At 41.1% G+C, this 24,741-nt stretch overlaps 1 protein-coding gene across 2 annotated transcripts; it reads left to right on the forward strand.

The window, feature by feature from the left end:
* The first annotated feature begins 3,241 nt into the window (after window positions 1–3,241).
* Window positions 3,242–20,407, forward strand: E2f8 (E2F transcription factor 8). 2 transcript variants are annotated; one of them, XM_047518113.1, is made up of 14 exons: window positions 3,242–3,488; window positions 4,192–4,346; window positions 4,672–4,798; window positions 6,442–6,720; window positions 7,082–7,238; window positions 9,092–9,406; window positions 9,632–9,793; window positions 11,553–11,690; window positions 13,316–13,519; window positions 14,030–14,117; window positions 14,368–14,896; window positions 18,526–18,658; window positions 18,773–19,173; window positions 19,723–20,407. In XM_047518113.1, the coding sequence occupies exons 3-14, from the start codon at window positions 4,784–4,786 to the stop codon at window positions 19,903–19,905; spliced, it is 2,604 nt and encodes an 867-aa protein (XP_047374069.1). In that variant the 5' UTR covers window positions 3,242–3,488; window positions 4,192–4,346; window positions 4,672–4,783; the 3' UTR covers window positions 19,906–20,407. The 2 variants fall into 2 exon arrangements, with proteins under 2 accessions (XP_047374069.1, XP_047374068.1); XM_047518112.1 differs by lacking the exon at window positions 4,192–4,346.
* Window positions 20,408–24,741: the final 4,334 nt, after the last annotated feature.

The raw sequence follows: 24,741 nt of genomic DNA on the forward strand, positions 1-24,741 counted from the left end.
TTTATTGTGTGACTTTTTGAAGATAAGGCAAAGAGACATGATTCAGAAATCCCAAATATTACCTTTGAATCTAGGCACCTCAAATGACGCCCATCTCTACCTTTGATATTTTTTCTTCATAATACCTTATTTAGTGTTGAATATGTTACACAACATGTCAGTCCTGAGTTGTGCAACCCATAAGGGTGGCAGCATAGAGTGGACAAACTGGTCTAACTTCAGTGAGACACGGATTACACAACGTGATGAACAGAAGCAAACACTCCAATATCCCCTTGGATTATGTAATTACTAACTGGAAAATATATTTAATGGAAAAATAAAAACAAATTCAAGCTTGTCACAGGACCCTTCTAGTTTGTGCAGTAAACCTAAATTTTCAGTAGTCTTTCTTGCCCTGCTGAGAACTGAGGATTGAATCCAGAGGTGCTTTACCACTGAGCTAAATCCCCATTCCTCTTTGATTTTGAGACAAGGTCTCACTTCCTTGCTCATACTGGCCTTGGACTTGGCAATCCCCCTGCCTCAGTTCCCTCCTGGGATTACAGGAGTGGGACAGCACACCCAGCTTTGGTAGTCTTATATCTTTCTTTTATACTCATGCTGAATTTCAAATTGATGTACTCTACAGTTTTGAATAGAACTGTTTCAGGTTGCTTTCTTTCCTAAATTACCTTTACATGAAAGGGTCATTAAGACTTCAAAATATATCATTTCACTCTTAACAGGACTACTTTTCATCATGTTCTGTGAGTTTGATTAATGTGACAACATGGACATGACAACTGTCATTAAGCAAGAATGACATATCCCTCCTTTTCTATTTTTTTATATTGGAGGAAGGGTTAAAAAGGTTAGAAGTTGACCTAAGGTGTCACTAACACTGCTTGCAGGGGAACTTTTTAATTTATTGTTATTAATAGTAATAGCAGTAGTACTGGGGATTGAACCCAGGTTTTTTTTTTTTTTTTTTTTTTTTTTTTTTTTTTTTTTTTTTTAACCACTGAGCCACATCCCAGTCCTTTTTTTTTTAAGTTTGAGAGTTTGAGACAGGGTCTTGCTGAGTTGCTTAGGACCTTGTCAAGTTGCTGAGGCTGGCCTTGAACTTGTGATCCTCTTTCCTCAGTCTCTTAAATCACTGGATTACAATATGTGCTACTGCTCTAGGTTCATGGGAACTTTCAATGGGATATATGAACTGGGAGCAGGTAGGCTTGGATTCTAATTCCGGTTCTATAGCTAACCTTTTGTGCCTGCTTTCTTCTCTGTAAAATTGGAAACAACTGTTCTGTAAAGGAAGTGAGGCTCAGCCCCCAACACAATGGAAAGTCCTGAGGAGTTAAAAAGACTTGGCTTTCAGCCCTGTCACTCCTGTGAGACCCTGGATTTATTATAATACTCCACTTTGCTTACTGAGTTGTAACCCATGCTTTAACACCTGAGTATGAAATGAAATGCCATCTAGGAAATGTCACCAGAGGTGGCTGTTGACGGCATTGCATGCTTAATAGGTACTTGACACTCAGACATCTGTAGCATGGATGGCTCTGTATCTCTAAACACCAGGCATCAAATCGGCTACTTCTAAAAAGTTCCTTTAAAGGGAGCTTATGGTCCACTATACTCCCACGGTATAAAATCTTGGGGTAGGTTGAATAGGGCTGAATGCAAGCACTATTATAAGCACTGATGGGGGACAGGTAAAGATAATCTGGCAGATAGCGGTTAAAGCAGAACACCAACTGCCCGCCTTTCCTTGATGCATTTATAGCCTCACTTTGTTCCAGAAGAGTTAAACCTAACCACAGGAAGAACCTGATGCTTACTGCAATGGCAGGGGAGAGGGGGGACCTGCCCAATTACTCCAGCTATATTTTTAAATCCCAGAACTACAGGCAGCCAACCCCCTTTGAGGTCCTTTTTGAAGTGTGTTCAAAAATAGAACTTGCCTGAAGATGGGTACTCCTGCCTGGGATGATCACTAGAAGAGAGTCAGGATAGTGCTAACCGTTCTGGGTGGCCACCCTCCTCATCCTAGAGGCTGCCTTCCACAGGAAGATAAGTCACCCCTCACAACCTAGGCCCCCAGGTCTGTGGCCAGTAGTTGCAGCTCAGGGATCCCGGCCTCAGTATTATGGCATACCCGCCCTTATTTCGTCTAGGAAAATGTAAGAATGTCTTGGGCTCAGAGTCAGAAATGTGTGATTCATTGATACACAAGTAAGTGATGGGTCTTGGACACCGTGTCCCCTAGCCATGCCGAATGGGGCTTAAAGACGCAAGATTACCGAAGAGGAGGAAAAGCCCAAACCGAATACTCCCAGCTGGGCGTCCTGCATCTTGGGCAACACATGTGGTCCAGTAACCGCAGCACAGGTCCCCAGAAAAGAGGAAACGTTTAGAGGCAGAGAATAGCGGGGCAAAAAATGCGAGTGCAAACAATCCAGGCACAGGCTCGGGCCTCGGTGTCGGTGTTCCCTTTTGCAAAATGAGGGTTTAGGACTAGAGTGTCTCCTAACCCCACAGTTACTGTAGAACTCTACAATGTATCAGGCTGATGCCGCCCGAGGCTCAGAGACCGAAAAAAGAGGAAAAAGCGAGGGAAGGCAACAGGAAAAGAAAGAAGCGGGTATAGAACTGTGAGAAGGAAAACGCGGTACGACAGGGACAGGCTTGGCGGGTTTTCAGCGTCACTCCTCCTTCTCCCACACCTTAGTTCTCACGGGCACTAAGGCCCGCGCCCACCGAGTTTTGGTACCAGTAGCCACCCTTCTCCCTCTGCACACCAGGTTCTGGAAGTTGTGGAATAGATGCTGGGCAGCACAATGCATGCCTAAAATGAAAGGGGGAATAATCCCGACTAGCTCCGGAGGGCAGGTAAGCAGGTCCCAGGCTGGGCAGTGGATGAGATAGTCTCAGTCTGGGGATCACAGAGTGCCCGCGTCTCAGCCCGCACATACTGGGCAGGCCAAATTTCATTCACCAATTTTAGCAAGGGTAAGGGGTGTATGCAAAAAAAAAAAAAAAAAGAAAAGAAAAGAAAAGAAAAAAGAAAGAAAGAAAAGAAAAAAAAGTTGCAGAACTTTCTCCCTAACTCGTCGTGGAGGCAGGACTAGAGGGCGGTACCTGCACCCTGATTCGCGGGCGGCTGGTGTGGAGAGGCTCCGATTGGCGCGCGGGGCCCGGGGCCGGGAAGAGCGGGCTGCGTGGGGGAGGGGAGCGGCCCTCCCAGCCCGCGGGATCCGCTCGCGCCGGGAGCGGGTTAATTTCAAATCCGGGGTTTGACTGCTCCAGGACGGTCACACTCTCTCTGCCCGCCCGCCGACCCGCCAGTCCTGGTCCAGGCGCTTCCCTCCCGCACCCACCTCGGAGCGGCGGAAAGACTGACAGACCGCCAGACACGCGGACTCCCAGGCCTGGGCTGGGAAAGGGTGCGGAGGAGTCCCCGCTCAGCCCCTGCCGGCTCCAACTGTGAGGTGGACTGACAGGTCAGCGGGACGCAAAGGGACACGGCACCGGGCCTGCCCGCACCCGGACCGGGCTTCGGCGGGCGGCGGCGGCGGCCGTTTCCCGCCTCCCGCTCTGCCGGGGGCCGTGGAGGGAGGAGCTGAGCTCCCGCGCAGAGGGGCGGGGGGTGAGCGAGGGGGAGGGGCGGGGATGCCGCGGTTCCGGGCGCGGGTTTGCCCGCGCTGAAGCCCCGCGCAGCTAAGGGGCGGTGCCGGCCACGGTCCGACTTTCCGCGCCAAATTTTTAAATCGAAGGCGGAAGGTCCGGCCCCGCCCATGGTGCCGTCAGCCAATCGCAGACCCGCAGCTGTCCCTCTGATTGGACGGGAGTCGTTGCCCTGGAAACCATGAGGATGCTGTCCGGGAACTGTCGGGCAGGCGGCGGGCGGGGCGATCTCCAGGGGAGGTGCTGTTGGCCTGCAGGAGGGGGAAGTACTTCGGGCGCCGAGCGGGTGGCTGGCAGGACGACTGTACCTGGTGGCTTTACTGAGCAAAAGCAGCTTTCCTTGATGGAGTCGAGCATCGTGGCGTGACCCGGCCACCTGAAGAGCGAATACATAGAACTCTGTATCTTTAAGGAAATCTATTAAAAGGAAAAAAAAAAATCTTAACCAGAAGGCGCTGTTTAAATGTCCAGCAGTACCCTTAGAGCTTAGGTACTGAATTTGGAAGTTTCTTATCGCAGCTCCCCAAGACTTCACTGCTGAGCATGTGCATGTGTGTGCAAGGGGAGAAATTCGAGCATCTAGATGCAGACGCGTGTCCAGAGACTTGGGTTCTTGTGTGCTCAGCCGGAACCTGGGCTCGTGCGCTCAGTCCGGAGCCCTGATCTGTGGACAGGTGGGTTCTTGCTACAGAGAATTTGCCGCCGTAGAATGTCTTCTCTAAAGATGGGAAAGGGCTGTCACTGGGAATTTTGTGGGTTAATTAAAATCTCATGACAGAAGATGGATTTTATGAAGGAATTTATTGATGTTGGGAGTTGTCCACCCAGTGGTAGGGCTATCTCTTCTGGAGATTGGGAATAAAATATAAATCCAGTTTGACATTTTTCATTAGTCTTTGTTTCCTCAGCCTCTTGTGTCCCCGAAGGTGAAGGAATTTTTAGCAAATCTATGAGTGCATAATTTCTCTAATTTTTTTCTATTTCCTTTTTTTCTTGAAGGATATTAAAACTTTAGTAGAATTGATTGGACTACTTGAACCATCACAATTTGGGGAGGAACTCCAGAGTTTTCATTTTAAAAGAAACACTAAATGTTTGAGAAATTAACTGAATGGAGAACGAAAAGGTACTTTGTAGCTTGGGCATTCACTGTTGCAGTTTTAAATGAAGTATCATCCTAATTTAACTCTAATTTTTCATTCTCCTCTGTCTTATTGACCTTACCCCTTTTTTTGCAAAGGTTAGCCTTTGCAAAAACTCAGAAGGAAATTTTAATTTTTGAAGAAGGGTAGGGTTGCCCAGAATAAAAGTAATCTTTCTATTTTAATGGCTTTATGGAAGTTGCAGGGAGACAGAAAAGACATTTTGAAGACTAAAATAAAATTTGTTAGTTCTTTATATTTCTGAGGATTCTTAAGCAGTTAGAATTCAGAAAGGATATTTGACATGATTTGATATTGGATTTGTTTTTAAGATAATATTCTACCCATTGTCAGCTTTATCAGGGTTCAAAATTCTGTTCATGAGTAAATATTTTGGAAAATTACAGAGGAATTGTCAGTGGCAGTATCCTGACTCGTATCCAGCTACTGATAGGTTAAACAAGTGAACTGAAACTTTACTAAAAGCTTTAAATATTAGTTAAATAAGAGAATTACTATTGTTCCTGATAGTGTGAAGCAAAGAGCAGCAGTCTTTAGCAAAACTCTCTCTGTAGGTCAGTACCTCCTGGGTACACATGCTAGCAAGGAGCCCCCATCATACTAACTGCCATGTGGGAGCACCATACATGGAATGAGAAGGTCCAGATTCTGCTGCTGTGTGTAACCTCCTTCAGCCTTGTGTCCTCTTCTGCTAAATAGGAATGCAAGATTCAGCAAAGATACATATGGAATAGCACTTGATAAATCCTTAGGTGTCAGATATGTAAAATAGTACCTTCCATAGTCCTAAAGTTTATTGAGGAATTAGTAGTTCTCCCTATTCTTTCATGTATTGCTATTTCAAGTATTTTCTTTAAAATAGATATAGATAGGAGCAATGTGTGAAGTCCCTGGTGTCTGAAAGTGGAAGGAACAGTCTCCACTACTCTTATTTGTGAACTGCCATATTTTCTCCATCTGTAAAGAGGCAGGGGTAGATATTCACAGAGCTGAATATTTCTGGTCAAAAGACTTGCACTTAGGCACTCTGGATTTCCTAGATTCTCTGGATTTCTGACCATACACTAGCCCTCACCTTTGTCTTCTTGGCTCTCTTCCATGTCAGTGATATTTAATCATCATGCAGCAACCACTGTAGCCATTAGGCTAGCTGGAAATTGGTTTCTGCCTTGGAGGTTTTTACTTATTACAGTGTCAGAGTAAAGGTTGCTTCTAGGATTTGGGATTATTTAAAATTAACAGTTCTGTTAGGGAAAGACGACTAGAGGATCTATGGGAACTCTCTAAACTACCTTTGCAACTCTTCTCTAAATCTAAGATTATTTCAAAATGGAGTTAAAAAGTTGTAAGTTCTAATCAGATATTTTTTTTTTATTCTTCGAACATAAGATGAAAACATTTCCATGCTTTTTGCAAACTCGAAAGTGGGAAATTACAACAGACGGTAGCTGTGAAATGATCATTGTAATATACTCCTTTAACAACTTTGATTTCATTAGTTTTTTTCATTAGCAATATGCTATTCATTTTATTATTTTTAGAGTCAAAAGCTATCTGATAAATCCCATTTTACAATGGATTTAACTATTTACTTTTTTTGAACTAGGAAAATCTCTTTTTTGAGCCACATAAAAGGGGACTGATGAAAACACCCCTCAAAGAATCCACGAAGGTGAATATAGCGCTGGCAGAGATCCAGCCTGACTTTGGCCCTTTAACCACGCCCACCAAGCCCAAGGAAGTCTCCCAGGGAGAGCCATGGACACCAACAGCCAATCTGAAAATGCTCATCAGTGCTGTGAGCCCTGAGATCCGGGACAGAGATCAGAAAAGGGGATTGTTTGACAACCGAAATGGATTACCTGAGGCCAAAGACTGTTTACATGTAGGTTTTCGGAGGACTGGTAGAGACTGGGGATTAACGTAGGGGTTTGAATTTGCTGCGGAAGTGCTGAAATAGAAAGACTATTCTTAGGCTGTTCACAATTACTCTCAGAGTATCAGAAAGGTTTGAACCCCATAAAGCACTGGGAATTGTGAACCTTCAAGTGATTTTTATTTCATTATTCTCTTTTAGACTTGCCAAATATTCTACTGACTTCCCCCGTTTTTTTTCCAACCCAAACTTTGCAGCTGTCCAAGCTAACCATATGTATAAGTGTTGATGGTCATAAAACACAGATACCCTTAATAAATCTGTCAAACATTACTTCGTAATGAGATATTATTTACTTTTCCTTTCATAGGAACACTTATCTGGAGATGAATATGAGAAATCCCAACCAAGTCGAAAAGAGAAAAGTTTAGGATTGTTGTGCCATAAGTTCTTAGCACGATATCCTGACTATCCCAACCCTGCTGTGAATAATGACATCTGTCTTGATGAAGTAGCAGAAGAACTTAGTAAGTATGCAAAGAGTTTACTGAAATGGTTAATAATTAAAGTAACTTTATGGACTTAACTCCTGGAAATGCGTGCTTACATAGCCAGTGTTTGCAATGGACACAAACAAGGCAATAGGGAAATTTTAAGTCTCCAGAGTCCTCTTATTTTAAGAATAAAGGTGAATAGTTTCTAATTTCAGTGAACCTTAAAAGCAGGTAGGTTATCTCTGAAGCTTTACAGGAAAGCAGCATTGTTTTGTGACTTATTTCGAAAACAGCTACAACTCTGAACTTTTGCCTTGGCCTTTCCTAGAAGGGCAGTTCCTGTGAGTGGGACCCTGCCACTCAGCCACCATTAGTTTGAGGATTGTTGAGTTTTCAGAATATTTTGTGTTTGGCAAGAGTTACTGTGTTATCCTTTTGCTTTACTCTTCATACCTGAAGCTAGTTACAGCTAAAAAAGGGTCTGTGGCAAATATAGGATACCTTTGGACTCATGTAAATATCTTAATCTAAATTTGAAGAGGTATCCTATGCAAATACTGTATTTTAATATATAGCTATCATTCCATGAAGAAAATATTGCTCTTCTAATACATGTTTATAAATCACATTTTATATATTAATGAATATGTCTAGCTGGGTAGTGTGTGCTCTTTAATTCAGCAGACATCTATTGATTAGCTATTGTGTGCCAGGCAACATTGTAGGAACTTGAGATACATCAGTGACCGAAAAAGGGCAAAGTCCATTCTGTGAGGAGCCTACATTCTAATGGGGCAATAGATACTGAGCAAAGAGCTTAACAGGTAAGTAATGATAGTGTGTGTTAGAAGGTAATACAAAAAAGAAAATCTAGGACAAGGTAAAAGGATCAGGTGTTGTGGGTGTGTGCTTTGCAATTTTAAATTAAGTGGTCAGGTCAGGCAAATTGAGAAGGTGGCATCTGAGCCAGAACTTGAAAGAAGACAGGCAGGGAGCTATGAGGACATCAGGGAAAAGGGATTCCAAGCAGAAGGAACAGCTCAGGACAGGCCCTCAGGCCAGGACTTATCCCACAGGTCCCAGGAACAGAAAGAGGCCACTAGGGGGCACTTCTTGAAATAGAGTTTTATTAAGCCCTTTTCCCAAAAAACTGGATTTCATCAAATATTTGAACTTAAATCAATACTAAAAGTAAATTGCATGGTAAAAAGAGAATCCTAACATTGCAGAATACTGAAAACTCAAGTTAACTAGATTTATGGAATTCACAGAATTACTCATGTTACATAGTTAATGATAACTGGAATGTAGCCAAAATTAGACCCAAAAAAGAATATACATTCCAGATTTTTATGTGAATTTTTTCAAAACCCACGTTGTGATTTTGCACTTTTCTGAAATCTCAGTACTTTGTATCTATCACATGATTATTACAGGCTGTGTGTATGAGGGGCGGTGAGTAAGGGTGATAGAATGAGTTATAAAGTGTGGGATTTAGAGTATTAGAGACTTAGTTTTGCCATTTCCCGGCTGTTATTTGGAGTGAACTACTTAACTGGTCTGAGCCTCGTCATTAAAGTACAGATAATAATATCTACCTCACAGGTTAGGGCAAATATTTTCCTGGAGCTGTATGGTACATTTTAGGCCCTCAATAGTTGTTACCTTCCTAATTTGTATTAACTTATTTGTACCCTGTGAGAACAGGGACATATCTTTCTCACTTTTGCAATGTTTGTTGAGTGTATGTGCCTCTGGTAAATAAAATTACATTATCCAGAACCTTCTGACAAAAAAAAAAGAAGAAGAAGAAGAAATCATTCTTAAGTTCTAAACCCATTATAAAAGTATGATCCTAATAACACACAATTGTGCATTCTTTGTAGATGTTGAGCGTCGACGAATTTATGACATCGTGAATGTCCTAGAGAGTTTGCACATGGTGAGCCGCCTCGCCAAAAACAGGTACACATGGCACGGGCGACATAACCTCAACAAAACCCTTGGGACTCTCAAGAGTGTCGGGGAAGAGAATAAGTATGCCGAGCAGATTATGATGATCAAAAAGAAAGAGTATGAACAAGAGTTTGACTTTATCAAGAGTTACAGTATAGAGGATCATATCATCAAATCAAACACTGGCCAAAATGGACACCCGGACATGTGTTTTGTTGAACTCCCTGGAGTGGAATTTCGGGCAGGTGAGAGATGGTACTGAAAACCCCAGGCTGCATGGCACTTCTTGTGGGTCTCAAGAAAAGACCCCACAGAGAACACTGCTCTAAATTAGCTACTGCAGCTTTGAAAGTTAAAATACTGCAGTTGTCAGCTGGATGATCAGGTGGTGGTATTTTTAGCCTTGCTACTTTAGAAGTCACTTGTCCCTTCATGAATTTTAATTCTCTAATCCTCATCCTTCTCCAAAGCTTCTGTAAACAGCCGCAAAGACAAGTCCTTAAGAGTGATGAGCCAGAAATTTGTGATGCTGTTTCTGGTGTCAACGCCTCAGATAGTAAGCCTAGAAATTGCTGCCAAGATTTTAATTGGGGAGGACCATGTGGAAGATTTGGATAAAAGCAAGTTTAAAAGTAAGTGTCATGACTACCATGGAATTTTGGACCTATTCATACAGTCTGTTATCAACTGATTTCCAAATGATTTCCATACATGTCTAGTTATACTTCAAAATTTTCACTTCTCCCCAGGACCTATGATAGTACTGCTTAAGTTAAACTGAAGGGTTCAAAGATATATATATATCTTTGAAAAACTATTTTATATATATATATATATATAAATAAAACTATTCTTATTTGTCTGACACTTCGGCTTCATCTGATACTATAACATTGTTCCATTTTACATACATGTACTGTCTGAGGTCTAAATGAGCAATGATTTGTAAAGTAAAACCAGATCCTAGATCTCTGCTTTTTCCACTGATGCTGATATATGAGGGTATAAATAGCTTAGAAAATTGTCCCCTGAAGTGACCTGCAACATGGATGGCATTTGAAAGAAGGATTTTAGTTAGATTATCTGCTGTCAGTTGGAAAGGGACCACAGATTGGGTTCCTAACAGAGCTCTGCCTTCATTGCTATGAAAAACTTTGCAGAGACTTACATATGGAGAAAGAGTTGCGAGAAGGTATGGAAATAAGTGGTGAGCAGATGGGGAGGGGCCTGCATGCCTTTCTCTGTTTGGGGCTAGCCTGAATGTGGGCCACTCTGTATGGGACCTGGCTGTTTGGTAGGGAAGAACTGCCCCCAAGTAACCACAGAGGCAGTGTTGATTGCATGAGAGCTCCCACACAGAGACAGCTTCCCATTCTGTAAAGTCGTCCTAGTCCTATTCAGACATCCTCAGATCGATACTGTATAAAGGCCAAATTAAGTAGAGAATAGAGGTGATAATGCTGGCAATTGGCTTGGGAGTCCTACAATTTGAGAAAACATGACCTGATGGTACTGATGGGTTGCCTGCTTTTTCTGAATCACCTGATGGTTTTCAGCTCTCTTATTTCACTGGTTAGTCACAGCTTTGGAAGCTATTCCAGGAACTCAGATGTGTAATTTGCTGAATCTCCAGGGAATTCAGAACCTTATGGCATGACTGTGAAAGAGAATCAATTTGCAATTTTTTTATACTATCAAGATGGAAGTGGGGCTGGAATTGTGGCTCAGTGGTAGAGCGCTTGCCTAGCACATGTGAGGTACTGGGTTCAATTCTCAGCACCACATATAAATAAATGAGTAAAATAAAGTTCTATCACCATCTAAAAAATATTTTTAAAAAAAGATGGAAGTGAACACAAAAGAGTTTTTGTAACAAAACTTTTTAAGATACACGAGATTTGTAGAATTAATAAATCTGTGCTTTACATATAAGGATAACCTAAAAATTTACAAATTTTGTTGGGGTGCAGGATTTTCCATGCTTAGGCTATTAAATAAGTCTTGTTATTAATTATCACATGCAGAAAAGCAATACAAAACATTCATCACTGATGCTTTATTTTCATTTGTTCATAAAATTCTTAGAAGATCCCTAGGATTGGTGATTTTTTCATAAGTAGGGTGATCTCATCAAGTCATTTTTCCTTTTGCAACTTGTGCTGTTGTCATTTCAAAATTCAGGACCAGCAATAACTGTCTTTTAAATATTTGAAACTACTCTTTTGTTTTAATTAAAGCAGTATCACTAGAATAACTTAAAAGGAGTTAGATGTTTCTGTCTGACATTGATGGTTGGGATAGCTCCTAAAATATGCATGAATTTCTTATGAAGCAAAATCCTTTGATCTTTCATTATTCTATTAAGTGGCATATATACTTTATTTTTTCCAGCAAAAATTAGAAGGTTGTATGATATAGCTAATGTTCTGAGTAGCCTGGATCTTATCAAGAAAGTTCATGTTACAGAGGAAAGAGGTCGAAAACCAGCTTTTAAGTGGACAGGCCCAGAAATCAGTCCAAATACCAGTGGTATGTATTTTTCTTTCATTCTTTGTTTCTTTTTTGGATTAATGTACATCTAGATGGATTCTCCCTTCCTCTTTCTACCCATACTCCACATGAAAAGGACATAAATAAATGGTTGAAAAAAACAAGGATGAGTACCAGTGTAGAAAGTTGTCTGCTAGTTCCATCAACCTGAGGTCCATAACCACACTCCCCACTGTGTATAGGAAGTAGAATTTATGTGTGAAATGATTTCATAAATTTAAGGCACCACTGAGCATACATACTACTGTTGTGTATGCTGCTCAGTGACCACAAGAAGTCTTGTGCATCAAGAATATGAAATTAGTTTATTCTTGTTTCAAGATAGAAATTCTAGTTCTCCTTTCAACTCTGTGAAGCTTACGTTTTGCATTCCACCAAAGATCCTCATCCAAAACCACTGGGCCTTGAGACCTTGTTTGGAGGTTCTAACAGGAAGCACAGCTACTCATATGTCCTTGACTGAAGAATAGTCCTCCTCTATCAGGGAAGGTTGTCCTCTTCGACCAAGCATGCAGCTTCAGAAGGGATGCACGTGAGGGAGGAAGGGGACACCCACCTAGCCACCAGATCAGCCTAATCAGCCCTAGCAATGAATGGGATGAAAGATGTCACAGCCAAATGACCCTCACATCCCAGAACCACTGGAAAATAGCAGGAACGTGGACCATGAAAGGAGAGGGAGACTTAGGTTGTATCCCAGCTCTGCCTCTCAATAGCTATGCGGCTTCAGGCAAATTACTTCTCTAAGACTCAGTTTCCTGAGAAATGGGAGGAACATTGACTTTGTAGGGTTCTTAGAATTTTGGATGTGATCTCAAGGAGAGATATTGTGGTGCAAAAATTTGGAATAAAGGCTCTGGGGCCACACTGTCCAGAAGAGTCAATGCCAGCTGAGAGACCTGGAGTCATGGGTTAAAATCTGTGTCCGTGCTCTGATCTCTGACAGGAATGCATTTCCTTAAAATACCTGTCTCCTGGAGCTTGTGTGAGGATCACCATATTTCATGAGCTTGAACACATCACTGATTATAAGATGCACACTTTTTCAATAATGTAATCAATAATGATTGCATGCAAGCACACCACTTGTTATAAGGTACAGTCTCGATATCTACAAGTTCCACATCCACAGATTCAACAACTATTAGTTGAAAATATTCAAAAAAACCTTTTTTTTTTTTTGTCTGTACTGAACATGTAGAGATGGTTTATTTATCATTATCTCACAAACAACATAGGAAATTCATACCAAATTACTGCACCAAATATAATATAGTAATATAGTATAACAACTATTTACATAGCATTGTATATTGTATCAGATAAGTAATCTAGAGATGATGGAAAATATCTAGGAGGATGTGCATAGATCATATGCAAAATCTATGGCATTTTATGTAAGGGACTTGAGCATCCTTAGATTTGAGTGTTGAAGAAGGATTCTGGAAACAGTACCCCTGGGACATTGAGGGAGGGCTGTACAGTGTGATTTCACCAATACACCATGGAACACAGTTGGTGTTCTATAAGTGTTACCACCTTTATTTCATATCACAATAAAGCCAAACCACCTGTATTTTCATACACTGACCTTTCCATTTCAGGCTCCAGCCCAGTCATTCCTTTTGCCACCTCTGATTTGGAAGTAAGGCGGTCTGCAAAAGAGAACTGTGCCAAAAACCTCTTTTCCACACGTGGGAAGCCAAACTTTACTCGGCACCCATCTCTCATCAAACTGGTAAAAAGTATAGAGAATGATCGGAGAAAGATAAATTCTGCTCCCAGTAGCCCTGTCAAGACCAACAAAGGTATGTTTTCCGTAATGTCAGGACTCTACTAGGAAGAATTTCTTTTCTTTTATCTGATTGTTTTTAGCTTACTTGATCCTTGCAATATATGTTAAGAGAATTGTTTCAAGATCCATATGCCCAGCTCTTCTAACTCATAAACCTAACTCATATAGGAATTCATGAATAAAAAGTAACTTGTAGCCAGGCATGGTGGCATATGCCTGTAATCCCAGTGACTCAGGAGGCGGAGGCAGGAGGATCACAAATTTGAGGATAGCCTCAGCACCTTAGTGAGGTCCTAAGCAATTTAGCAAGACCCTGTCTCAAAAATGAAAAAATAAAAAAAGGCTGGGGATGTGGGTCAGTGGTAAGCACCCCTAGGTTAAATCCCTGGTACCCTAGGCTTATTGTTTAATTGCCATGCAACACTGGGGCAGAGGCATATTCCTTTGATTTCAGGGAGGTTTCATTTGCCTGAACGTTTATTCTTTAGATTTGCCCACCTTCTCCCCCTTTCTGTTTCACCAGCTGACAGTTCTCAGAATTCTACATCCTTCCCAAGTAAAATGGCTCAGCTCGCGGCTATTTGCAAAATGCAGTTAGAAGAGCAATCAAGGTAGGTTGGCAATGCTCTTTAGTAACAGGATGAATTATTTTTACATTGCATTAATAGAATTGCTTACTTCATGTAGAATAGGCACTTACCTTGGAAACTGGGAAGATAATCATTTCTATATCTCCTACTCAATCATTACAGGAAATATGACTAGAATCAGAAGTATGGCTTCAACTTCAGACTCAGAGTGGTAGGACATTTAGGAGAAAACATATTTCCATTGTGTCATGTTTTAAATCTTATCTTTTAGTGAACCCAGAAAGAAAGTGAAAGTACAGCTAGCAAGATCTGGGCACAGCAAAACAGGGACCCCTCTGGATACCCCAATGAATGCTGAGCTGGAGCTGACAACACCGTCCCTCATCCAGCCCCTGGGGGTGGTCCCCCTGATCCCTAGCCCGTTGTCACCGGCAGTGCCTGTAATCCTACCTCAGGCCCCTTCAGGCCCATCCTATGCCATCTACTTGCAGCCCACCCAAACCCAAGCCATGACGCCACCCCAAGGGCAGAGCCCAACAGTCTGTCCCACCCACTGCTCTAAAGCTACTGGATCAAAAGACTCCACAGATGCTACCACTGAGGCCACCAGTGATGCCACAAAGTCCAGTGCCTCCTCCAGACCTGGAAGCTTGCTGCCAGCATCAGACAGACAAGGAGCAAAGAACCGAAACAGGGAGGCAGTTGGAGAAAAAGGCTCAAAGAGGGCGAGCATGCTCGAGGACAGTGGTTCCAAAAAGAAATTTAAAGAGGACCTAAAAGGACTTGAAAATGTCTCCACAGTAAGTACAACCTCCAATTGTGCTTGAAAATGTTAGGAATTCCCTGGTCGATTAGAGGAGAATTTGGTGGCTTGTGAAATCTATCAGGGCAAAGAGCAGTCTTTCAGAAGATAAGGAACTGTTCCTTAGCATCCCATAATTCAAGTGAGGCCCCAGACAGTTAAGCCCCTGACAGGGATGATGGCAGGGCCATTTTTAACCTTTGGAGGAAGGAATTACTTACTCTCTTTTTAAAGCACCACAGGTGGTTGTCCTTAAGTTCATTTCTCCATCACACACTGGAATGAAAACACCTGTCATGAAGGTCATAAATAATTTACAAGCAGACATAACCCCAAATGGATGGATGCAGAGGGTTCCTCTAGCTCTTGCTTTCTGAGTCATTCCCCAATATTTGTTTGATACCATGTAACTGGCATCTGTTACCTAGAAAATAATTTGCACCCCGTTTTTACTCTACCTCAAATTTAAACCATCTTTTCTATTTTGTATAAATAGAAAAATCAAACTGATCTTAACAAATTGTAGGTATATTAGATGCATTGCTTTCTACTGGTGTTAACATTCTAGATACTTTTTTCCTGGGTGGAGATTAGTGCAAGGAAGAATTAGTATGTATTGGATGCCCACCCACATGACTGACATCATAGGTATTACTTTTACATACATTGTCTCACTGTCCCCTCTTAGGACAATTATATATGAAAGACAGTATCATCAAATAAATACCATTAAACATAGAAGCAGAAGTTAATCTTTCATTTTGCTCCTGCTGGTAGTTGAAGTTATTGTACTTCTCTACATCTAATTTTTCTTCACCTATAAAGAATTTACTCCACCAATTTTCCTGCTCACCTACTGTGTAGAAAATGCTCTGGATCAAATCTAACCCAGCACCTGCTTTTGGTGGTGGTAGCTCCCGAGCATTTGCCCCATGGTCATATTACAGTTTTGTGGGATTAAATAAATTTATTACATGATGATATACATAAAAGGGGTTTGTGATTCCTTTAAGACACCACATCAGCTGAAGGGCATTATCTGTAACTATTGTTATTAAGGAAGCTTTAGAGTTTGTCAAATCTTCCCTGAGGATGGCCTTGTGGAAACCATTCAAAACATCTATTATCTCACACACTATCATTTTGCATTTAATGTGCATGCTAGGGGACAATCACCAGGCTGTCTTAATTCAATTTTCTGGGAGGTCCATAATCTCTTTGGGCCAATGGTTATGATTTAATGATGGGCTCCCGTTGCTCTCTAAGTTATTCAGGATCAGTGTGTTCAGTGTGTAGCTCCCCTGCTTCTTTTTGTTTCATCTCTGTGACTTCATTTTGAACCATTTCTTTTTAGCATGGAATGAAGAGAAGAAAATGAGAAATTCATGCATTCCTTTGTTCAACAGTTACTGAGAATCTGCAATTGTGGGGGTGGATGGAAGACAGTGTGCAAATAAGCACAGATGTATCAGATAGTGAATGATAAGAATGAGAGAAGGTAAAGCAGACCAAGGTGATAGGAAGCAGGATGAGAGGGCAGCTGTAGGATAGAAGAGACGATGTTCAAATGATATGAAAAATGATAATGAAATATGATAAATTCACTCGTTCTACTAAGTTAATAGATCTAATATTTTTTAAAAATAGAATTGCATTTGTAGGTTAAACAATTTTATAATATAATTTGTTGAAAAATGAATAATAATTATTATGAGCATCCTACAGGCTTGACTGAAGACTTGAGTTAAACCAGCAATCATAACATTACCAGCAAAACAAACCAGCATAACAAACCAGCAATCAGGTACATAATCATGTACCTGAGAGAATATGACTAAAGATAATAGCAGTTATATGTAGAAGGCCTAGATCTACCCCTTAAGAATTCTCTAAAGCTGGGGATGTGACTTTGTGGTAAAGCACTTGTCTCATGTGTGAGTCCCTGGGCTCGATCCCCAGAGTCCTTTCAGGGTACCAAATAGTAATGATTTTTAGTAGTACCAAGCATCTAAGAAACAAAATTTAAATCTTGTGGTATACTTTTAGTGTAGATTCTGAATTCACTAGTTCCCCAGAAAAAGACCTATTAAGAGCCAGATCAAAGTGTGGTCTGTTGTTTTGACAACAGAAAGAAGAAACATCTGAAGAAAGATAAAAGAAGGCCCCTACTTGTAAGAGCTGCTTTTTAGCTTTCGTCAGCACCAAACACAGTGAGGCTAAAGCAGACTTTTCAGGCAGTTCAGCCACCCACGGAGACTCTCTGTGTTCAGTGAAGTAGGGCGATCTAACAGGCAGAGTGGGAGGTACATGCACCCTGACACACAGGCCTTTTCTATTTGGAGTATTATTACTTTATGACCTGAAGCTTTTGGTCAATGAGGTTTGGGTCTCTAATATGACTTAATCTCTATTCTTTCTTCATCTGTCATTTTTCAACTGGTGTGCTTTAGTTTGCATGTTATACAAGACTTCTTGGTAACATCTAAGCAAGCAGTACTGCAAGGAAGTACTAGAAAAATGTCTCTACTTGCACAGTTCCTTTATTCTAAATCAGGGGTCAGCAAACTTTCTGTAAAGGGCTTGACAATAAATTTGGTTTCATGGGACATATGGTCTCTATTGAACATACTCAACTCTGCCACTATAGCAGGAGGGCAACCATAAAGACAATAGATAAATGAATTGATGAGGCCATGTTCCAATTAAACTTTCATTACAAAAACAAGAGGGTTGGATATGGCCATAGACCATAGTTTGACCATTCCTTTCTCTGACTTAACATTGCTTAAATTGTTTTTCTGTGGTGACTATTAGTCCTCCTTAACAGCTTACCAACACCTTAGTTGCCAAATAGTCTGGGAAATACTACATGTAGTACACCCCACTTGGAGATTAATAATGCATGCTATTATTAAAGTTTCTTGAAAATTCTCTTTGTTTAGTTAAGCATTTCCCAAACATATTTGACCATGAACTAAGTAATGCCTGTTTGGGTCCTAAGGAACTAGGGTTCCTCAGAATATTCTTTGGGAAATATGATTGTACATAATTCAAGAACAGTCAGGTAACGACTCAGCAGTACCAGATGTGGTGTTCACCTGCATTAAACTGGATCCTGACAGCACTGCACCTTAGCAACAAGTCTGATGGCAGGAGGTAGGATGTCAGTGTGAGGGTGATGTGCTACGTGAGTCCTGCCCCTAGGCAGGCTCAGGTGGCGTTCAAGAAACAGATGCCAGGTGCTGTGCTGTACACCTGTCATCCCAGCTACTTGCTAAGCAGAGGCAAGAGGACTGCAGGGTCAGGACCAGCCTGGGCAACTTACCAAGACCCTTTCTCAAAACAAAAACAATTTTGAAGGGGCTTGGAATGTAGTTCAGTGGTAGAGCTCATGCCTAGTTTAATCCCTGGGTTCAATCCCCAGCACTGCAAAAAAGGAAAAAGAAAAAGAAACAGAGGTTTTATATTATTCAGGACAAGCATGGGAAAGGTGGTAGGGTACCGTTCTCTAGCAACTAACCACCAGATATTAATTGGATATAAACAAGAACCAAGGGGTATTGACCTGGAAGGCCCTTTTCTTTCTGTAGGATTTGTGTAAGACTAAACCCTTCCTTTGTTTTCTAGACCCTGTTTCCATCAGGATACCTAATCCCCCTCACCCAGTGCTCACCCCTGGGGGCAGAATCAATTTTGTCTAGTAAAGAAAACTCAGGTGCACTTTCCCCAAACCACAGGATCTACAGCTCCCCGATCGCAGGTGAGTGTAGGCAAATGACTAGTCAAACTTGAACCAGTCTCAAGTTCACTTATGCCTTGTAAACTTCTCAGACAAATGCCTGTGCTTCTAAGATATCTTCCCGTTTTTCCCCAGGTGTTATTCCAGTGACATCCTCTGAACTCTCTGCTGTTAATTTCCCCTCTTTTCATGTAACACCTTTGAAGCTAATGGTCTCACCAACTTCTGTGGCAGCTGTACCTGTTGGGAATAGCCCGGCTCTCGCTTCGACCCACCCCATTCCCATCCAGAACCCAAGCTCAGCCATTGTGAACTTCACCCTGCAGCACTTGGGACTCATCTCCCCCAGTATGCAGGTGTCTCCCAGCCCTGGGCCTGGAACCAGTACCGTTCCTGTGTCCCCAAGAATAGAATCAGTTAGTGTTGTACCAGAAAATGCAGGTTGTCAGCCAGGAAGGACCACCAGTTACGAATCACCAGTTCCAAGCCAGAGCCAACAGAATGGACAATCAGTTGCTATGACAGGGATTCAACAGGTGAGAGTATTTCTGTACGATTTAATTATTCCTTGAATTTGTTTGTTTGTTTTGGTACTAGGAATTCAACCCAGGGGTGCTCTACCACTGAGCTACATCCCCAGTCCTTTGTATTTTTTATATTGAGACAGAATTTCACTAAGTTGCCCACAGTGGCCTTGAATTTTCAATCCTCCCTCCTTGGTCTCTAGGGATTACAGATGTGCAACATTGTGACCTTGAGTTAAGTCCCAAACATTTATACCCTAGGAGATTTACTTTTGCTTTTCTTTGGAGAGGGAGAGAATGAGAGAGTAAGGAGTTGAAGGCCTCCCTTCCTTCCAGATCCACAAAGAGGAGCCCATATTATTGTGTTATCATGAGGTTTTTGTCTCCCCTTAGCAAAAATAATTGAAAATATATAAAACTTGTCAAGGCTTCCCTAGCCAATTTTAGGATATGCTTGTTTCCCAACATGTGAAATATTCATCCAGTCCAGTCTTCTGAGTATGCCCGGGCATATGTATCTCTGGGTTTAACTACTTTCTCCATGTCTCTCTTTCCAATCAGCCCATTCCTGTGACACCCAAAGGGTCACAATTAGTGGCCGAAAGTTTCTTCCGTACCCCCGGTGGACCAACCAAGCCAACCAGCTCATCCTGCATAGATTTTGATGGTGCTAATAAAACATCCTTTGGAGCCCTCTTTGTCCCACAGCGAAAACTGGAAGTCTCAACGGAGGATGTCCACTAATTAACAAATGTTGGCTTAATTTAATTTTCTAAAGAGTTATTTAATAAGAAAAGATGTACACAGACTGTTTTGAAGAACATAATCTCTGAAAATACTGTAAATACGCTGGGGTTTCCTCAATGTCAAAGCAGATACTTGTTTTCTTACTTAAATATACATGCACACAAAACAAATATAATTGTGTAATGCCAAGTTCAGCCATCAGTCCTATAAAATAAAAGTCAATGTTGAACTAAGGTATATTAACTTTTGGGGTAGGGAGATTCATTATTTCAGTTGTGCCTATACTATTATGCAAAGTAAATGTATTGAAGTTTACTTCCCTTTGAGTAAATGTTTAATATGTCTAACATGGCATTCTCTTAAACTTTTTGCACAAAGACAAAGCTGTGTAATGTATAATTTTGTATTTTTACATAGGATGCCTATAGCTATATTTTTTGTAATTCCTTTAATCCGTTGTTGCAGTATGTCTTTGTAGAGTTTGCAACAATCCTCAATCAAGTCTATGGAAAAATTATTTATAAAATGTATTTTTAATCATAAGTTTTTCAAATTAAAACTTTTCTAAAATGTAGTTAACATTTTCATTTGGCCATCTAGGGCACTGTTGGGAAAAAAATTAAAACTTATCTCCGAGGCAGATTCTTGATAAGGAGAATATATCCTGCGTTCCTTTTGATATGCAAAGTTCATAGAAAGTTTCTGCTTTCCTCCCCGCTTCCCTCCTGTGACCCTCAATATTGCTTGGAATCCTGAACTTGGCTTTGGAGAAGCTGTTGCTTGGCCAAGGACACCCCACTAAGTCCCATGTCCTTCCCACCTCGCTGGGGGAGATGAGAGAGGAAAGGCTGGAGCTGGGCTACTCCCTTGCCCTGGCATGACCAGCCCCCATCCCAGCCTCCTGCCCACTGAGGAAGGTCTGCCACCAGTCCTCTCACCACACTTCTGGATCGTCCTGCTCCAGGGACAGGAGAACACCAATAAGGACTCTAATTCCTCGACACTACGCCTCCATGAGCTCCCAGAAAAGGAATGAACGACAATCTGTTGTGTGTCTACTTGTTATGGGACAAACTGCATCTTGAGAATTGACAAGAGCCTTCCTTGGGCAAGGTCTTTTTGTTTTTGTTTGTTTTTTTTTTTTTGGTGAGATACTGGGGACTGAACCCAGGGGCATTCTACCACTCATCCCCAGCCCTTTTTATTTATTTTAAGATAGGGTATCATTAAGTTGCCTTTAATTTGCAATCTTCCTGCCCCAGCCTCCCAAGTAGTAGCTAGGATTACAGGTATGTGCCACCACACCCAGCTAAATGGCCCCTGCTTGTAAGGTGCTTGTTAATAGTTAAGAAAGATAATGAAAAAACTAAGCATTTCCATGCAATAGAGAAGGTAAGTTGCCAGTGGTCCAAATAGACAAAATAAATAGCTCAATAGAGTTACTAGGTTTAATTGCACTCAGAACCATGAGAGAAACACCAACCCAGACAGGTCACTGGCTCTGAGGAGGTGGGGGTCACATTCCCCCTCTGGCAAGCTAGAGAGGGTAGAGGCCAAGGTTCTGTTCTGTTCATCAATTTTCTAGGTGAAGAAACCTCTATGGGGAAACCAGATACAGGAAGAAAGGAGATGTATTAGATTCTGAGGCAGCTCTGGGGCCTGTCTGCCCAGTCTGCCACTGCCAGATTTGTGAGGTTGCCCCTTGATCACCACCTCCTAGTGTCTCACCCAAGTGTAATCCCCTACTTGAGTGTGGGTGCAACCTGACTTGCTTCTAATCAATAGGCTGTGATAAAAGGAGCAGGAGTACATGATTATCTGGTTACGTGATTGCATTAGATGAGTTATAGTGCCTGACCCACTGAGGTCTCTCCCTTGCTGGCTTCGAGGAATCAAACAACGTGAGAGAACCCACAGTAAAGGACTGTGGGCAGTCTGTTGGACCTAAAGGTCACCTACTGCCAACAACCAGCAAGAGACTGAAATCTCAAGTCCTCTCCATAGCTATAAGGACTGAATTCTGTCAACAACCTGAGTAAGCTTAGAGCAGATCTTTCCTGAGTCAAGCCTTAGATGAGATAGCAGCAACAACTACCACAATGAGTGTAGCCTCATGAGATGCCACGCCAAGGACCCAACTAGGCCATGCCCAGAATCCTGACCCACAGAAATGGTGAGATAATACATGTGTGCTGTTTTAAGATGCTAAGTTTTTGGTAATACTGTTCAGTAGCAATAGATAACAAGTGCAGCCACATAACCCACCAGTGTCCACAAATATCTTCTTCCTGTTTGTTCTGTTATTGTTCATTGGTATTATAGGCATTCATAGAAGGAAACATCAGTGGGACATGGTAACCTCAAAGGCTTAAATGGAAGAACACCCACTCATCTTTGCAGCTGGAAGCAACTTTAAAGATGCTGGGTAATAAGCATAGTGGTGGACAAAGTTATCTGCCCAGCATGTAATTTCTTTTCCCAAATTACTTTATTTCCTCTTCAGAAATTTCATTTACCAAGGATGGAGCACAGTAGACTATAGTTGGAGACCCAACCAGTGCCTAGCATGAATGATCTTCATGTTCAGCCCAAATCAGCCTCCATGGAATCAGATGCTCCATTTCATGGTGGTCTTAGCATTCTGTTTCTACAGCTGGGGTTCCTACTTTGCAGCTTCCACAAAGGTATCTGCCCAGGTTCACACCTGAGTTTCAGCCATTTGCTAATTCTCTGAACCTTTGCTATCCTTCTAATGTGTATCAATTGTTTAAAGTTGCCAGTCATTTCTGTGACTAAAAGACTTTACCAGATCACAGAGGGAAAACCAGGGCCAACACTTCCCAGTTTTCAGACCAGTTAGCTCCCTGCACCCTGGGCCCCATAAAATCCTGCCAAAGAGTAAACAGAGGAGGCCTTCAGAAATTCTTATCTCTCTAGAAAATGCAATTAACTCACCTACACTCAAGTGATGAAAACACCAATTCAAATACCTGAAGGGGAAATAGTTGGAATCAGAGAGAAAAGAAACCCAGAAATTAGAGCAACAGAATTGATGCAAAAAAAAAATTTTTTTAAACCCACTTTAAAGCAAATTCCTTCAGCCTTGTCCTTTTCAAGTGATTAGTGTTCCTGCAGATAAAGGATAAAGAGATTTTCAGAACTTAAAGCAGATAAGCTGTCTGAGCAATCCTATTAATTATATAAGAGCATGTGGGTTGACTGCTGATTCTTTACAGTATTTATCAATGACAGGTAGTTTTCAAATCTTGAGGGTCTAAAATAAAAGATAAGCTCAAAGAAAACCATGTCATTACTTTGGGTTGAAAAAAAAAACATCAATCAATCTCATAATTGACTTTTAAAGGAGTGGTTTTACATCTTGATGTCCCACTTGAATGAACTCAGTCAATGACTTGCTCAATTGGATCAGTAGCTAAGTAAGGATTTGTCATGATTGTCAACATTTTGTAAAAAAAAAGATAGGGAATATATTATGTTTCCTCCAGTAGATCTCAACAACATTTTTGAAAGACACTGTATACAGGTAGTCTTCAATTTATAATCCTATACCTTAATGACTTTTCACTTTATTATGGTATGAAAGCAATACACATTCAGTAGAAACTGTTCTTGAGTTTTGATATTTTCCTGGGTTAGTGACAAGCTGTATGATACTTTCTTGAGATGGTGTGCAGTGCAGCAAGCCAGTGTTCCACTCAGTGATGAGATCCCAAGGGTAAACCACTGGCATCCTACACTGTACTGTGTTACTAAGCTATGGTGTTCAGTAGGGATTAGAAAATTTTAATGCATTTTCAACTTGTAATATTTTCAATTCATGATAGATTTACAGGGATCCCATCACAAGCAGAAGAGAACCTGTATATTGAATTCTATTTATAAAATATTTATTTGGTTTTTACATATATGTAACACTGTATTGTACAAAACAATGTATATCATCCTAATTTAATAAAATATCCTCCATGTATGACTCTTCTAAAAGTTTATCCTGAATGAAAACATGTTCATCTCAAATAATATGGATTAAAATCTTCCTAAAATTATATAATATAGTTCTCCAATTCCTGAACAAAATACTTTGAATATAAACCTTTTGTTTAAGTTGCAGAAATTCATGAATATAATTTTTGTGTTTGAATTCAACCAGCACTCAGACCACCTAACATATAATATTGCCTCCAGGGGCTATTAAATGTATAGGTCTATATTCTCCTAAAACTAATGGCTCAGAATGTTATGCTTTTTAATCCCATTTCTTATGGCTTTCCAACTTTGAAAACAGCTTCTACTTGCTTTGTCCCTCAACCCTTGTGATGAATAGCTGTCTTCTAATACTGGAAAACTGAAGGATTCCAGAGGAACTCATGTCACCAAACACTTTTATAAACCATTTCAAGTCAGTTGATGTCTATCTAATCACTCAAGGAGGGTTCCATTCCTCTCCCATGCGGGACAGGGCCATAAATATCAGGTACTTCCCTTGGCAATCAGTGGCTCTCTCTCTGTACACACAAAACAAATCTTACTAATGCAGGGAATCTGTGACCATGATGGAATACCAGGAATGCTGAATATAAATTATATACCTGTATTTTTTTTTTAATCAAGATCTAACACTTAGACAATAAGAACATTTCTGTACAGAGGTATTTTGAAAAACAGGATGTATCCTAAGGGAAGAGAAGGACTTGGGAGACATAAGGAATAAATTTTATTGAGGATCTACTATTATACCAACTTCAAAACAAAATTACCAGGTGGTTAACATCAACCCTGCTTTGAGGACACTAATTTCAGAATGTGAGAGGA

The sequence above is a fragment of the Sciurus carolinensis genome, chromosome 11 (assembly GCF_902686445.1).
Source record: "Sciurus carolinensis chromosome 11, mSciCar1.2, whole genome shotgun sequence".
Taxonomy (NCBI): domain Eukaryota; kingdom Metazoa; phylum Chordata; class Mammalia; order Rodentia; family Sciuridae; genus Sciurus; species Sciurus carolinensis.

What these genes read in the sequence shown, in the direction of transcription:
- E2f8 (XM_047518113.1), top strand. An exon ending in AATCAGTCCAAATACCAGTG is followed by an intron (nt 11,691 to 13,315) that starts GTATGTATTTTT and finishes TTTCCATTTCAG; the next exon opens with GCTCCAGCCCAGTCATTCCT. An exon ending in CTATGACAGGGATTCAACAG is followed by an intron (nt 19,174 to 19,722) that starts GTGAGAGTATTT and finishes CTTTCCAATCAG; the next exon opens with CCCATTCCTGTGACACCCAA.